General features: G+C 48.8%; 1 protein-coding gene across 1 annotated transcript in view; it reads left to right on the plus strand.

The window, feature by feature from the left end:
• PTPN3 (protein tyrosine phosphatase non-receptor type 3) overlaps positions 1–15,274 on the plus strand; it is an 84,653-nt gene that overhangs the window by 62,870 nt on the left and 6,509 nt on the right. The window contains exons 18-25 of the mRNA XM_029053768.2: positions 1,420–1,476; positions 2,771–2,927; positions 3,520–3,683; positions 5,407–5,497; positions 7,454–7,515; positions 9,108–9,254; positions 12,590–12,718; positions 13,886–14,031. Coding sequence (XP_028909601.1) covers positions 1,420–1,476; positions 2,771–2,927; positions 3,520–3,683; positions 5,407–5,497; positions 7,454–7,515; positions 9,108–9,254; positions 12,590–12,718; positions 13,886–14,031 — 953 coding nt within the window. The remainder of the gene's footprint in view (positions 1–1,419; positions 1,477–2,770; positions 2,928–3,519; positions 3,684–5,406; positions 5,498–7,453; positions 7,516–9,107; positions 9,255–12,589; positions 12,719–13,885; positions 14,032–15,274) is intronic.

Genomic DNA, 15,274 nt, shown 5'->3' on the forward strand with positions numbered 1-15,274 from the left:
ACTATAAGCCAGCCCACACACTTTGCTCCTCTAATGCCAAACTTCTCCCTGTATCACTTCTATCTCACCACCGTTCTCTCGCCCACGTCCCACCTCTGGCCCGGAACGCCCTCCGTCCTCATACCCGACAGACGATTTACTCTCTCCCAACCCTTCAAAACCTTATTGAAGGCCCATCTCCTCCAAGAGGCCTTCCCTGACTAAGCCCTCCTTCCCTCTTCTCCCACTCCCTTCTGCCTCACCCTGCCATATTCCCTTTATTCATTCCCTGTCCCAGCCCCACAGCACTTACGTACGTGTCGGTAAATTACTTCTATTAATGTCTGTCTCCTCCTTTAGACTGTAAGCTTGTTTTATACAGGAAATATGTCTGTTATTATAGTATAGTCTTCCAAGCGCTTAGTACAGTGCTCTGCGCACAGTGAGCACTCAATAAATACGATTGATTTGACTGACTGGCAGACTGACCCATCCCGAGGGAGAGCTGGGCAGTGGATCCGTAGTGGTCCCCAGGCGTAACCTGCGGACCTGGAGGTCTGCTGTGGGACCTTGGTCAAGTCACTTAACTTTTCTGGGCCCCAGCTTCCTCATCTGTAAAATGGGGATTACTGTCCACCCCAAGTGGGATGTGGTCTGTGTCCAAACTGATTATCTTGTTTCTACACCAGTGCCTAGTACAGTGTCCGACACCTAGTGAGCACCTAACAAATACCATTTATATAAAAATGATGGAATAATAATAATAATAATAATGATGGTATTTGTTAAGCATTTACTATGTGCCAAGCACTATTCTAAGCGCTGGGGGAGGTACAAGGGGAATCAGGTTGTCCCACACAGGCTCACAGTCTTAATCCCCATTTTACAGATGAGGTAACTGAGGCACATAGAGGAGTTAAGTGACTTGCCCAGAGTCAGCTGATAAGTGGCAGAGCCAGGATTAGAATCCACGACCTCTAACTCCCAAGCCCGGGCTCTTTCCACTAAGCCACGCTGCTTCTCAGCATGGAAAGGGGGGCCGGTGAATAGGACAGGAAAGATGAGGAGAAATAGGGAGTCTCCTATACCTCTCTAGCAAACGCGAAATTGAATTGAACAATGTAAGACTGGACTAGAAGCAGAGAAAAGGATTCTAAAGTGATGGGCCACTTGCTCCCAGTTGCACGGTTAAATCTTGGCAGTGTTCTCTCTGTGGATATTTTCGTCACCCCCTTGGGGAATGAGCCTTTTAATAGTCATTTCAACACCTTAGCGTATATCTGAAAGGGGTCAAAAGGCGAAATTGATGGGCACCAGGATACCCAGAGAGCGACCAGAAGACGTAGGTATTTAATTATCTGACTGAGGATGCTTATCTCACGACCTGAATTTTTTGTTCCCATGAAACGTTAGTCATCCTTCCTTTCGCGTCACTTGCAGGGCGGCATCGATCAGAAAATGCCTCTGGTTGTATCAAGAATAAGTCCCGAGTCACCTGTGAGTAAATATTATCTTCCTGACTGACTTTGAATCAAAACATAATTGCTTTTTTCTGGCCGGCGGGGGGGGGGGGGGGCGGTCATCATTATTCCTGTGATGTTTGGTGGGTTCTTGGATTGCTAGGCAGTTCTAGAAATTTAGTGAGAGGAGAAAGGACAGACAGAAATACTCAAATGTACTGAGGTATCCAAAAGCAGCAGCACTCACCTGCTCTCTTGAAGAGTTCATCTGCTCACATACATATCCGTAATTTCTTTTAATGCCTGTCTCCCTCTGTAGATCCTAACAGGGAACAGGTCTACCAACTCTGTTTCATTGTACTCTCCCAAGCGCTCAGTACAGTTGGCTTCAATTCCCATCTTCGCAGGTGACACTCAGTAATACCTCTCCAGCCCTGACCTTTCTCCCAACTTCCGATCTCGCATTGTCTCTGGCCTCCAAGACAACGCCACTTGAGTGTCCCGCTGGCACCTCAGACTTGCCACGTCCATAACTGAGTGATTCATCTTCCCGCCTGAACTCTCTCCTCCCAACTTTCCCTTCTCTGTCTGACAGCACCATCTTTCTGGCCCCAAAACCCCACGTTCTTGGGGTTATCCCGACCCTCTCCCCACCCCACAATTTGTTTTCAAGTTCCAAGTCAAGCCACTGCTAAGTGCCGCTGGGTCTTCCTTTTCAACATGTCCTGCCAGTCAGTCAGTCGTATTTATTGAGCCCTTGCTGTGTGCAAAGCACTGTACTGAGCGCTTGGGAGAGTACAATATAACAATATACAGACGCATTCCCTGCCCAAGGTGACCTTACAGCGTAGCTTGTAGCTGAATGGCTTCATCTAGTTCTCTCTGCCTGGGCTGTAACTACCTTGGGCCAAGCTCTCGCCACACCAAACTGCTCTCTCAGCCTCCTCGCTAGTCTCCCTGCCTTCAGCCTCTCCCCCGTCTAGTCTGTTCTGCGCACCTTCTTCGTGGATCCTCATCTGGAACTGCCCTCTTCTCTCATTTTCCCCATCCCCCAAACCATCCAGTGGTTTCCCATTTCCCTCCGCATCAAGCAAAAATTCTTCAGGACCGCCTTGAAGGCCCGCTCTCGCCATCTCATTTATTAGCCGTCTCAACCCACTTCTCAGCTGTTCGCTCTTTCCGTGCTTCCTCCGCCCCGTTGGCTCACGCTGCTCGACCGGCTGGGAGTTCTCTTCTTCTTTCCCCAATCCCACGGTTCCGAGTTCACCGGGATTTGAGAGAGCGGTTGCCGTCGTTGCCACGTTAACGCTTTTTCTTTCACCTCGGAACAGGCGGATAAATGCATTCCCAAGCTGATTGAGGGTGACCAAATTGTGCTGATCAATGGTCGGGACATCTCCGAGCACACCCACGATCAAGTGGTGATGTTTATAAAAGCCAGCAGAGGGTCACACACCAGAGAGCTCGCCCTGTTGATCAGGAGGAAAGGTGACCACATTCAACTTGTGATTTCCCAAAGATGGACCTCCATCAAACAGCCTGTATTTAACTTGTCACTTGGTTTGTGACCTAATTGTACCTGTAATATTTCGATTCCTCTGCACTTTGAAACGATTGGAACCTAATAATAATAACTGTGGTACTTGTTACGCTAAGCACTGTTTAAAGCTCTGAGATAGATACAAGCGAATGGGGTTGGAGACGGTCCCTGTCCCACCTGGGGCTCACGGTCTTCATCCCCATTTTACAGATGAGGAAACTGAGGCCCAGAGAAGTGGAATGACTTGCCCGAGGTCACTCAGCAGACAGGTGGCGGAGCTGGAATTAGAACCCGGGGCCTTCCGATTCCCAAACCCGTGTTCCGTCCGTTAAGCCACGCTGTTTCTAATCCGTAGAGCTGAAAGAGGCCGTAGTCTCTTCTGGTCCGTTATGTATCAAGTAAACACCGTCCATCTGGGAAGCAGTTAGCGTACTAAAATGTCCATCCCGGCCCTCCGTTAACAGATCGCGACTTAGATGAACGTCATTCCGAGGTGGCCTTTACCACGCTTGCGACGTGTTCGAATTTCTGTCTTTTCAGTGGTCAAGTCATTTGCCGCAGCCAAACCGGAAGACGAGACAGACGGTCAGCTTTTTCCGGAAGCCGATGTCCCTTTGTGTTCGGAGGCGGGGGCCACGTTAGAGGAGTCTATAGAGCAGTTGAAGAACGGTCTAGAGAGTGGGACTGTGCTGATTCAGTTTGAGGTAAGGGGGATCTTTGCGGTGATCGATGGCCTCCTTTCACCTGACGTGCGGCCGGGACGGGGCTGGCCTGCCAGCCAGTCGGTGGCATTTATTCACTTGAGAAAGTACAGCAGAGTTGGTAGACATGTTCCGTGACCACGAGGAGCTCCAAGAGGAAAAGAGAGTAGAGGCCATTTTAAAAATGACGAGCTAACCCCGCAGTCTCACCTTCCTTTCAGATCTGTAGTGGCCATTGGCTTGTGTTCCAAATTAGATATTTTCCTCCTTTTTTTTTTTTTTTTTTTTAAAGAACAAAGAGAGCGAGGTTTTAGAGAGGGGATTAAGCAGGATTCCTCTGGCAAGAAGAGCCAGGAGATTTTCCAAAAGGTATTTTTACCATCGTGACCTTTTAAAACATTCCACAGCAATGAGCACATCTTATAATCGTTCACTCACCTGCAGGCCTGCTACGCTGCCAAGCTTAATCACGGTCAGGAAGCCGCAGGAAGCTTCCGCCCTCTTCCATTCTCCTTTTCAGGGCTTTCTGGCCGATCGCTCCTGGTTTTGCACCCCCTCGTCCTCGCTGAGTTAAGTCGGCTCTGTGGAACTCGAGCAGAAGGCAGGTAGAGAGCAAAGAGGGTGGGAAGCAGGAACCTCGGTTTTTTACCTGGTCTGATTTGTTAGCTCACCAGCCATTAAGAACCCCCCACCTCCACCCCCTGGCACACCAAGGACAAGTTTAACTCAGGGGTCCAACTCCCACCTCAGCACCATCAGTTTTCCTCAAAAAGCCAGAAGGTCCTTTGACTGCTGAAGGCTCTCCCTCTCTCCTCTCGTTCTTCTCTGTCTTCAAACTACGTCGCCCTTGATGGCAAACATCCCTCAGTTTCAAACAGATGATTCAGTCGCTGTTTTGGCTATTTTGAAAGTGAGTTTCGGGACGAGTAAAGGCAGGTCAAACGTTCAGAGAAAGTGCCGGAATTACCGTAGGTCACGTTGAGCATGGAAAAATTATCCTTCACAAATAGACTCCATCCCCGAGGATTCACTGATTTCAGTGGTGTTCCAGTTCCGCCTTTCAGGACGTACAGGTTGAAGGACTTGTCTCCCTGTTAAAATTGTGTCTAATAGATTGTAAGAGCTCTGTGGTAACCGGAAGGGGAAAGGAGGTGGCGATTTAAATGATCACTGATATCATTGCGGAAATAGCCCGGGAATTGCATTTCTTTAAATTATCAGAAGAGGCTGGCTGGTCACAGAGGTCTTAGGTGGTTCCTACTTGAATATATGCTAGCCATCAATGCAGTTACGTTTAAAACACAAAGCTACCGTTCTCTGGGCATGTATTACGAGGACCGTTGTTTCAGTGTAGCCGAAGAAAAAATTTCATCCAACAGTGATGTTATTTATTGAGCACTTACTGTGAGCACTGTACTAAGCACTTGGGAGAATACAATATAGCTGAGTTGATAAACACGTTCCCTGCCCACAAGGAACTTAGTCTAGAGTCTTCAGTGCGACTCTCCGTTTCCGGATATCCGTGTTTTATTCTGATCAGAAGCTGGATGTATATCCCTGTTCTGCTTTCTCAGGCTGAAGATTCCACCCATGATTTTTAAGATCCTATTTGCACCGGAAATATCGGCCGCCTTGGATAAGAAACCTCACCTTTCCAAGCCTGCGTTTCGGCCATTTGAGGCAAATATTTCTTAGCTCGCCCTTTTGACTCCTATTTGTTTTGCAGCAACTTTACCGAAAGAAGCCAGGATTGGGGATCACATTTGCAAAACTCTCTCAAAATATGGACAAAAACAGATATAAAGATGTGCTGCCTTGTAAGTATTCATTGTTCGTCCCCTCTCCTCTCCATGTTTTTGCCTACTGGAATCAATCTTCCGAAATGGCTGCTACGTATGTAGGACTCCAATTATTCAGAAGCGTCTGTCGTTATGGTGGTGGTCTGCTTGATAATAGTAATACATGTGGTATTTGTAGGCACTTACTGTGTGCAAAGCACTGTACTAGAGAAACAGCATGGCTCAGTGGAAAGAGCACGGGCTTTGGAGTCAGAGGTCATGAGTTCGAATCCCAGCTCGGCCACTTGTCAGCTGTGTGACTGTGGGCAAGTCTGTTAACTTCTCTGTGCCTCAGTTACCTCATCTGCAAAATGGGGATTAAGACTGTGAGCCCCACGTGGGACAACCTGATTCCCCTGTGTCTACCCCAGCGCTTAGAACAGTGCTCTGCACATAGTAAGCGCTTAACAAATACCAACATTATTATTACTAAGCACTGGGATATATATTCACTAAGCAAATCAGACACAGCCCCTGTCCCACATGGGGTTCACAGGCCAAAAGGGAGAGAGAACAGGTGTTTTATCCCCATTTTACACATGAGGGAACTGAGGCCCAGGGAAGTTTGTGGCTTGACCTAGGTCACATAGGAGGCATGTGGCAGAGCTGGGATTTGAACCCAGGTCCCCCGACTCCCCGGCCTGTGCTTGCTCCATTATTCCAAGCTGCCATTTCTATTTAGGGAAGTAGATGGTTGTCTGCTACATCAACTGCCGGTATTCTGGGGTTGGGCAAGAATCAGGGTCTTGAAGGAAAGCAGCAAACAAATCGGCCTTCCACGGGGCAGACGGGCAAAATGGAGTCAGTCCATCTACTGGCATTCCGTTCTCCAATACACCCGGCAGCAGCAGTGCCCAGCGCTTACAAGAGTGCCTGGCACATAGTAAGCGCGTAACAAATACCTGTAATTATTTTATAACGAGAAGCGGCGTGGCCAAGTAGAAAGAGCACAGGTCCGAGAGTCGGAGGATTCGAGAGTCGGAGGACCTAGGTTCTAATCCCAGCTCTGCCAACCGCCGGCTGGGTGATCTTGGATAAATCATTTCACTTCTGTCTGCCTCGGTTTCCTCAGATGTAAAATGGGGGTTCAGTGCTTGTTCTCCCTCAGTCAATCAGTGGTAGCCCCAAAGCACTACGTACGTATCTGTAATTTTATTCATCCCTTTGCTCTTTCCCCCTTTAAGCCCCAAAGCACTTAGGTACAAGTCTGTAATTTTATTTACTTGTATCGATGTCTGTCTCCCCCACTCCAGACTGTGAATGCCTTGTGGCCAGGGAATGTCACTGTTTATTGTTGCACTGTATTTTCCCAAGGGCTTTCCCAAGTGTACTCTGTGTGCTCTGCACACGGTGAGCGCTCAATAAATATGATCGAATGAATAAACAAATGCGGAGTAGAATACAACAGAGCTGGTGGACACGTTCCCTTCCCTTACTGCTTAGACTGTACTCCCTATTTGGGACAGGGACTGTGTCCAACCTGACTGACCTGTATCCAACCCCAGTGCTTAGAACAGTGCTTAACGCAGAGGAAGCGCTTAACAAACACCATAAAAGAAGAAGAAGAATCATAGCCACTTATCCAAACCCTGCCTTTTAAGGAGAAGCCGTGTGGGGTTCTGGGAGTCAGAAGGACCTCGGTTCTAATCCTGGCTCCGCCACTCGTCGGCTGGGTGATCTAGGGCAAGTCACTTCACTTCTCCGGGCCTCAGTTCCCTCATCTGTAAAATAGAGATTAAGACTGCGAGCCCTAGGTGGGACAGGGACTGCATCCAACCTGATTACCTTGTATCTACCCCAGCACTTAGAACAGGGTTTGGCACATAGTAAGCACTTAAATACCATGTTAAAAAAAGAATCGAGACCTGTATATCGCGAGTGAATTTGCCTCTTGCTAACTCAGAGTCGCCGAACAAACTCATCTCTTCTCCACAGATGATAGCACCCGGATAGTGCTACGGGGAAACGAAGATTACATTAACGCTAACTACGTCAATGTAAGTCATTTTTTAGTCCTCTGTCTTTCTGGACCCAGTCATTTCATGCATCCTTATAATCATTTCTCTTGTCCCCAGAAAAACTTGGCACTAGATCCGTTTCGTACAGTCTTTTTCCTCCTGAGCTATCAGCAGCCTCTTAACTGACTTCCTCTTTCACTGAAAATTTGCCAACTCAGCCTGCGTAAATCGCTTACTCTCGGGAAGTACATTAGCTCTTCCGATCCACAAGATATCACAGAGTAAATTTACCAGTTTATGCAAATGCTGTCAGGAAGTAAGACCTCCCAATTTAATGAACACTCATCAGAGAATCCAGGTAGGGTAGCTTTGTCCTAAAATTGGTCATTTTCTTGCCCGAAGATGTTTACACTCTGAATTGTTTGGTTCACCGGACTGGCAGTCGGGAGACTTGGGTTCTAATCCCGGTTTAGCCTTTTGCCTGCTGTGTGACTTTGGGCAAGTCACTTGACTTCTCTGTGCACTAGTTTCTGCAGCAGTGATCTGACAAGTAAATATCTCCCCCTCCCTCTTAGTCTAGGATCCCCCCTTGTGAAACCGTCCGATCTAATCGAATCGACTGTGAGCTTAGCACAGTCCTTGGCACCCCAGCGCTTAGAACACTGCTCGGCACATAGTAAGCGCTTAACAAATACCAACATTATGACTACACCGTAAGTGCTTAATAAATATTACTATGGTATTTGTTAAGCGCTTACTGTGTGCCAAGCACTGTTCTAAGCTCTGGGGTAGATACAGTTCCCTCATCTGTAAAATGGGGATGAAGACTGTGAGCCTCACGTGGGACAACCCGATTCCCCCGTATCTCCCCCAGCGCTTAGAACAGTGCTGGGCACATAGTAAGCGCTTAACAAATACCGACATTATGACTACACCATAAGTGCTTAATAAATATTACTATGGTATTTGTTAAGCGCTTACTGTGTGCCAAGCACTGTTCTAAGCTCTGGGGTAGATACAGTTCCCTCATCTGTAAAATGGGGATGAAGACTGTGAGCCTCACGTGGGACAACCCGATTCCCCCGTATCTCCCCCAGCGCTTAGAACAGTGCTCGGCACATAGTAAGCGCTTAACAAATACCGACATTATTATTATTATTATTACAAGGTAATGAGGTTGTCCCCCGTAGGGCTCACAGTCTTCATCCCCATTTTACAGATGAGGGAACTGAGGCACAGAGAAGTTAAACGGCTTGCCCAAGGTCACGCAGCAGACAGGTGGTGGAGGGAGGATTAGAACCCACGTCCTCCGACTCCCAAGCCCGGGCTCTTGCCGCTAAGCCACGCCGCTTCTCTAATTCCACAGTCGTAATTCTCTGCGGATCGGTTTTACGCTCAAATGAGAAGCCCAATTCCTTTAACTCGATCTGCGAGAGAGTTCTGAAGGAGGAAGGAGTTGAGCTGCGAAAGCAGAGAAATGTAGGTTTTTGAGGTGCTTAGAAAGAGCACCGGAGGACTTAGTAAGTGCTTAACGCATGCCACAGTTATTATTATTGACTTCATGAAAACCAAATAATATCCTGCCAGTGGAGTATCTTTTCATTGATTTTTTTTTTTCTCCCTCCCAATAGATGGAGATTCCATCAGCCAGCATTGTCAACAGATACATTGCCACCCAAGGGCCTCTGCCCCACACCTGTGCCCATTTTTGGCAGGTAGTCTGGGATCACAGATTATCGCTGATCATCATGTTGACGACGCTTACGGAGCGAGGGCGGGTAAGTGTCTCCGTGACCCTCCCGGAGAGGACAGCGAAAGATCGGATGATGGAAAGCAAGATATTTGCAAATAGTTATCGGCCCTGTGACCCTGTGGAAGTCGCTTAAGTTCTCTGCGTGCCTCTGTGTCCTCATCTGTAAAATGGGGATTTAGTACCCTGGTCTCTTACTTGGACCAGGGGGCCCCAGGTGGGATAGGGATCCTGTCCTATCCGACTATTTTGTATCTACCCCACGCTTTATACGGTGCCTCTTATGTAGTAAATGCTTAACAAATACCCCCAAATCTGCAAACCCATAACAGTTTCATCCATCGTGGTCACCACGACCAACCAGTCCCCTTCCTATTAGCGCCGGCTTCCTTCTCCTTCTCTCCCCTTTGTTCTCCCTTCCCCGTGTCCCTGCTGGATCACCTGACTGCGAGTAGTCAAACACCCGGCAGCCTCCACCAGCCCGTGAAAAATCAGCAAGCCGAGCCCACGGGCATATGCGCCTGTCTTTTCGGCTGAGCGCAGCCGCGGCTGTTTACGGCCGAAAGCCCCTGGTTATGTTCAAAACGTTGTTTTCAAGCCGTTGGTGTGGATCGCTCGTGTGAGGGGAGGGAAGGCGAGTCGCTGCTTCTGTCAGGTTTTGGCATACGCCCTTTGGTGTCGCACCTGGTGCAAAATGGCCAGCTCCACGTTTCCGAATATAGAGATGTGTTGTTGTCATCGTGGTAACCGGATCATCATCATCACAGTGGTTGTAGTACTTGTTAAGTGCTTACCAAATTTTTCTCCCCTATGGGACAGGGGCTGTGGCTGGTCTAGGTAACTCTGGTACCTACCCCAGAGCTTGGAACAGTGTTTGACACATAGTAAGTGCTCAACGTATCGCATTAAATACTGACTTGAGGAAAGATTTGGGGTTGAGCCAGGAGTTCCCGTGGAAGCCACACCCTGCAGCTCTCCTGGCATTTCAACGGTGTCTCTCCGTGCTTCTGGGTTCTGTGGGTCCTTGGATGAAATATCCGGAAGAAGCGTCTGAGGCTTTTCAATCGGCGGGCCTCGAGGTTGGCGCTTTAAGGCCCAAACCGAGTAAAGCAACCAAATGAGGACGAAGTAAGACATTTGATAGTATTCGGCATAAATGAGGATTTTTTAAAAAAAAGGTCTAATACCCGATAGCTTTTTTTTCCCTCGCTCACACAAGAGCTCTTTGAGACATGAGCTCTCGTTTTTAATATGGCTAAATGATGAAATGGCAAGATTGTACCAGCTGGTGAAACCCAACTGTTGATTTGGAAGATGACGGGCCTCATTCCCGTTTCCGACTCGAGTATCTAAAAAAGCTAGAAGGAAGGCTCCCTCTCCCGGGCGAGAGACTCGGGACCCACCCCGGCAGTTGTGCAACCCTCATTTAAGCAATTATCTTTCTGATGATAATAACAATAATTGTAGTATTTGTTAAGCGCTTACTATGTGCCAGACACTGTACAGAGCTCTGGGGTCGACCCAAGCTAATCAGGTTGGACACAGTCCCTGTCCCACGTGGGGCTCACATTCTGGGGTCCTTAGGTTTCTCTAACAATAATAATTAATAATGATGATAATAGTATTTGTTAATGCTCCAAATCACAGAGGCTGTGCACACCCTGAAATGATGCCTGAAGGTAACCATTGCCGCATTAAAAAAGATCAGTAGATCAACGGGTAGAACGTGGGCTTGGAAGTTAGAAGGATCTGGATTCTAATCCCTCCCCTCCACTTATCTGCTGTGTGATCTGGGGCAAGTCACTTTGCTTCTCTGTGCCTCAGTTACTTCATCTGTAAAATAGAGATCATTCATTCAATCATATTGAGTGCTCACTGTGGGCAGAGCACCCTACTAAATGCTTGGGGGAGTACAGTATAACAATAAACAGACACATTCCCTGCCCACAACGAGTTTACATTGTAGATTAAGACTGTAAGCCCCATGTGGGACAGGGACTGTGTACAAGCTCTTTGATCTCGTATCTACCCCGGTGCTTAATACGGTGTCCGGCACACACGGTAAGCGCTTGACAGATACGACCATTTTTATTATTATCGATGATGAACCCTAGAATGCAGTTAATTTAGCGGCATTGACCACGTCTGTGTCAGGTGGCATTTGCTGACAGAGTGCCGAGAAGCAGCAGACGTGGCCTAGTAGAAAGAGCACAGCCCTGGGAGTCAGAGGATTTGGGCCCCGATCCCAGTTCTTCCACTTGCCTGCTGGGTGACCACGGGCTAGTCATTTGACTTCTCTGTGCCTCCATTTCCTCATCTGTAAAATGGGGGTTCAGCGCCTGTTCGCCTTCCTGCTTAGACCACGAGCCCCACGTGGGACAGGGACCGTAGTCCACCCGGATCACCTTGCCTCTCCCTTAGCGCCGAGAACAGTGCTTGGCGCACAGTAAACGTTTAACAAATGCCACGATTATTATTCATTCAGAATGGGTCCAGCTTCAGTGGCACGGGCCTGCGAGGTTGTCCGAATTCAATCTGGCAGTTTGATCCCTGGGAAGGTAGTCTCTGCCTCTAAACATTTTGCCTGCTGTGGATGGGGTTGGATTCACTTAGGCAAATTAGCTTGTTTGCATTTGTTCCTCATCAGTGAACTGCCAGTCCGGCCATCTTTAATCTATTCAAGTGCCGTGACAACAGTCAAATCGGGGGAAATCCCACCGAGAGACCCTTAATGAAAATCTGTTTAATCTCTTGACTTCCTGCAACGCACAGCAAAGGACGGCCTCCCTTTCCATCGGGATCCGAACACTTACGCTGGCTGTAATTTATTCGTTCGGATCCCTGTTGACCGTAAGCTCCTTGCGGACCACGTCTGTTAGTTCTGTTGTACGGTGCTCTCCCGGGCGCTTAGCCCGGTGCTCTGCCCCCAGTAGGTGCTCCGTAGATGTCACTGATCGATCGATTGCCGGGAAGTGTTAGGAAGCAGAAGTGATGGGAGGATTCGAGAGGTTTCTGAGAGGAGCCGTCTCTGACGGGTTTAGTCAGCGACTCCGTTGTGCCGGGGACGTCATCCCCAACTTGGCGATGGCGTAATGAATCGGTGGGATTTATTGAGCGCTTACTACGTGCAGACCGCCGAGCGCTTGGGAGAGTAAAATACAACAGAAGTAGCAGACACGTTCCCCGCCCGTAACCTTCGAGTGCCCGGGATTATGGTTGGAGGTTTAGCCAAGCTGCGCGGAATTAGAAGAGAAGGCAGAGCCCCGTCGCGACAGCCCCGAATAAGCCAGAAGGTGCAGAGAAGCAGGCGGAAGCTTAAAACCGGATTCGCGCTTGAGACTTGCTCCTTCTGTCGTTTTGCAGACCAAGTGTCACCAGTACTGGCCAGATCCTCCCGACGTCTTGGAATATGGCAATTTTCGCATCAAGTGTCAGTCGGAGGACTGCACCATCGCCTACGTTTTCCGGGAAATGCTGGTCACAAATATCGAGGTGAGCCCCCGACCGCTCACGTCACATCCGGGAAAGCGATGGCGGGCCCTGGGTTTGGTTCTGTCCAGTTGAGGCGACTGTCACCGGGAGCAGAGGAGTCAGCGCTGGCCAGCCAGGGACCTCTTCCCCCTGATGTCCCTAGATCCCTCAGACGTAGTCCGACCCCTCCCCCGGGCCTGGAGGCTGTGATTGTAATCAGTCAGTCGATCGTATTTATTGAGCGCTTGCCGTGTGCAAAGCTCTGTACTAAGCGCTTGGGAGAGTCCAGTAGAACAATAGAGAATAATGATGGTGTCTGTTAAGCGCTTACTGTGTGCCAGGCACTGGTCTAAGCGCTGGGGCGGATACAAGGTAATCAGGTTGCCCCACGTGGGGCTCACAGTCCTAATCCCCATTTCACAGACGAGGGAACTGAGGCACAGAGAAGTCAAGTGACTTGCCTGAAGTCACACAGCTGACAAGTGGTGGAGCAGGAATTAGAACCCACGACCTCTGACTCCCAAGCCCAGGCTCTTTCCAAGCAGCATGGCCTAGTGGCTAGGGCCCGGGCCTGGGAGTCAGAAGGACCTGGGTTCTAATTCCGCCTCCACCACGTGTCTGCTGTGTGTCCTTGGGCAGGTCACGGAGCTTCTCTGGGTCCCAGTCACCTCGTCTGTAAAATGAGGATTAAGACCGTGAACCCCCCGGTGGGACTTGGACTGTGTCAAGCTGATTTGTCTGCCTCTACCCCAGCATCTAGTACAGTGCCTGGAATATAGTTAGCCTCTAACAAAAATCGGTAAAAACATTGAGATATTTAAGTGCTTACTCTGTGCTAAGCACTGTTCTAAGCTCAGGGGTAGATACGAGATCATCAGGTCCCACCTGGGGCTCACAGTTGAAGTAGGAGGGAGGACAAATATATCGAATACCCAGTTTGCAGATGAGGTGACTGAGGCACAGAGAAGTGCAGTGACTTACCCATGGTCACACAGCAGACAAGTGGCAGATCCGGGATTAGAACCCGGGTCCTTGGACACCCAAGCCCGGGGCTCTTTCCACTAGGCCGGGCTGCTTCCTGAAAAAGGGACCTGCAATAGCGACAGGCGTTTCTTCTACTTAGAGGACTATTCCGCCGACGCTCTGGCTCCGGAAATCAGCCGTGTCTTTCCCCCTCCACCCCCTCAGACAGGGGAAGAGCACACGGTTACTCACCTCCAGTACGTGGCCTGGCCCGACCACGGAGTTCCTGACGATTCCTCGGACTTCTTGGAATTCGTGACCTGCATGAGGCCAAAAAGGGTGGAGAAGGAGCCTGTCTTGGTCCACTGCAGGTAGGTGGTCGGAGACAAGCTCTTTTTTCTCTTGCCGGGTGGGGGGAAACGTGACAGAAAAAACAAACAGGAAGCCCTGGCCCAAATAAAATCCACAGGTTTGCCCTGAATCCAAAAGTCTCCCAATTCTGTTGTACTCCTCCAAGCGCTTAATAGAGTGCTCTGTACGCAGTGGGCGCTCAGTAAATATAATTGAATGAATGAATACAATGCTCTGCACCCAGTAAGTGCTCAATAAATGCCACTGATTGATTGATTGTGGTAATTCCGGAAGCCTCAAAATCTAACCCTCTTCTACCAGCCGTGATCCCTACCTTCACATAATATGTACCTCATTAGAAGAAATGGAATTTGCACCTAATTTAGTGCTCGATACCTCAAGCGAGTCAGATGCTCCGTCCTGCCATCCCCTCCGCGTCTTGGCAATCCTTCTTATAATAATGATGACAATTGCGGTATTTAAGTGCTTACTACGTGCCAGGCACTGTATTAAGCACTGGGGTGGATACAAGCAAATCGGGTTGACCACCCAAATAGAGCTCACAATCTCAATCCCCATTTTACAGATAATAATAATAATAATAATAATAATGTTGGTATTTGTTAAGCGCTTACTATGTGCAGAGCACTGTCCGAAGCGCTGGGGTAGACACAGGGGAATCAGGTTGTCCCACGTGGGGCTCCCAGTCTTCATCCCCATTTTACAGATGAGGTAACCGAGGCACAGAGAAGTGAAGTGACTTGCCCAAGGTCACCCAGCAGACAGGTGGCGGAGCTGGGATTCGAACTCATGACCTCTGACTCCAAAGCCCATGCTCTTTCCACTGAGCCACGCTGAACTGAGGTTCAGAGAAGTGAAATGACTTACCCATGGTCACCCAGCAGACAGGTGGCGGAGCTGGGATTGAAACCCAGGTCCTTCTGACTCTCAGACCCGTTTCTGTCCACTAGGCCATGCTCCTTTTGCTAATTTGTCAACAATTCATTTATGACTCACATCTATTATAGCTATTTTCTTATACACGCCCCCCCCCCCCCCCCCCCCCCCAGAATTAGACTATAAGCTCCTGAAGACAAGCGTCACATCTTTTACTTTGTTGAGTCCCCCAAGTACAGAAGGCACTCAATACTGCGGATTCTGATGCGTTTGATAAGACGTATCGAATAATCTATTAAATACCATCAGATCTATGACAGCTACTTTCATTGATTTGTATTTCGCAAAAACGTAGTCAATTCATTA

Source organism: Ornithorhynchus anatinus, chromosome X3, assembly GCF_004115215.2.
Source record: "Ornithorhynchus anatinus isolate Pmale09 chromosome X3, mOrnAna1.pri.v4, whole genome shotgun sequence".
Classification (NCBI taxonomy): domain Eukaryota; kingdom Metazoa; phylum Chordata; class Mammalia; order Monotremata; family Ornithorhynchidae; genus Ornithorhynchus; species Ornithorhynchus anatinus.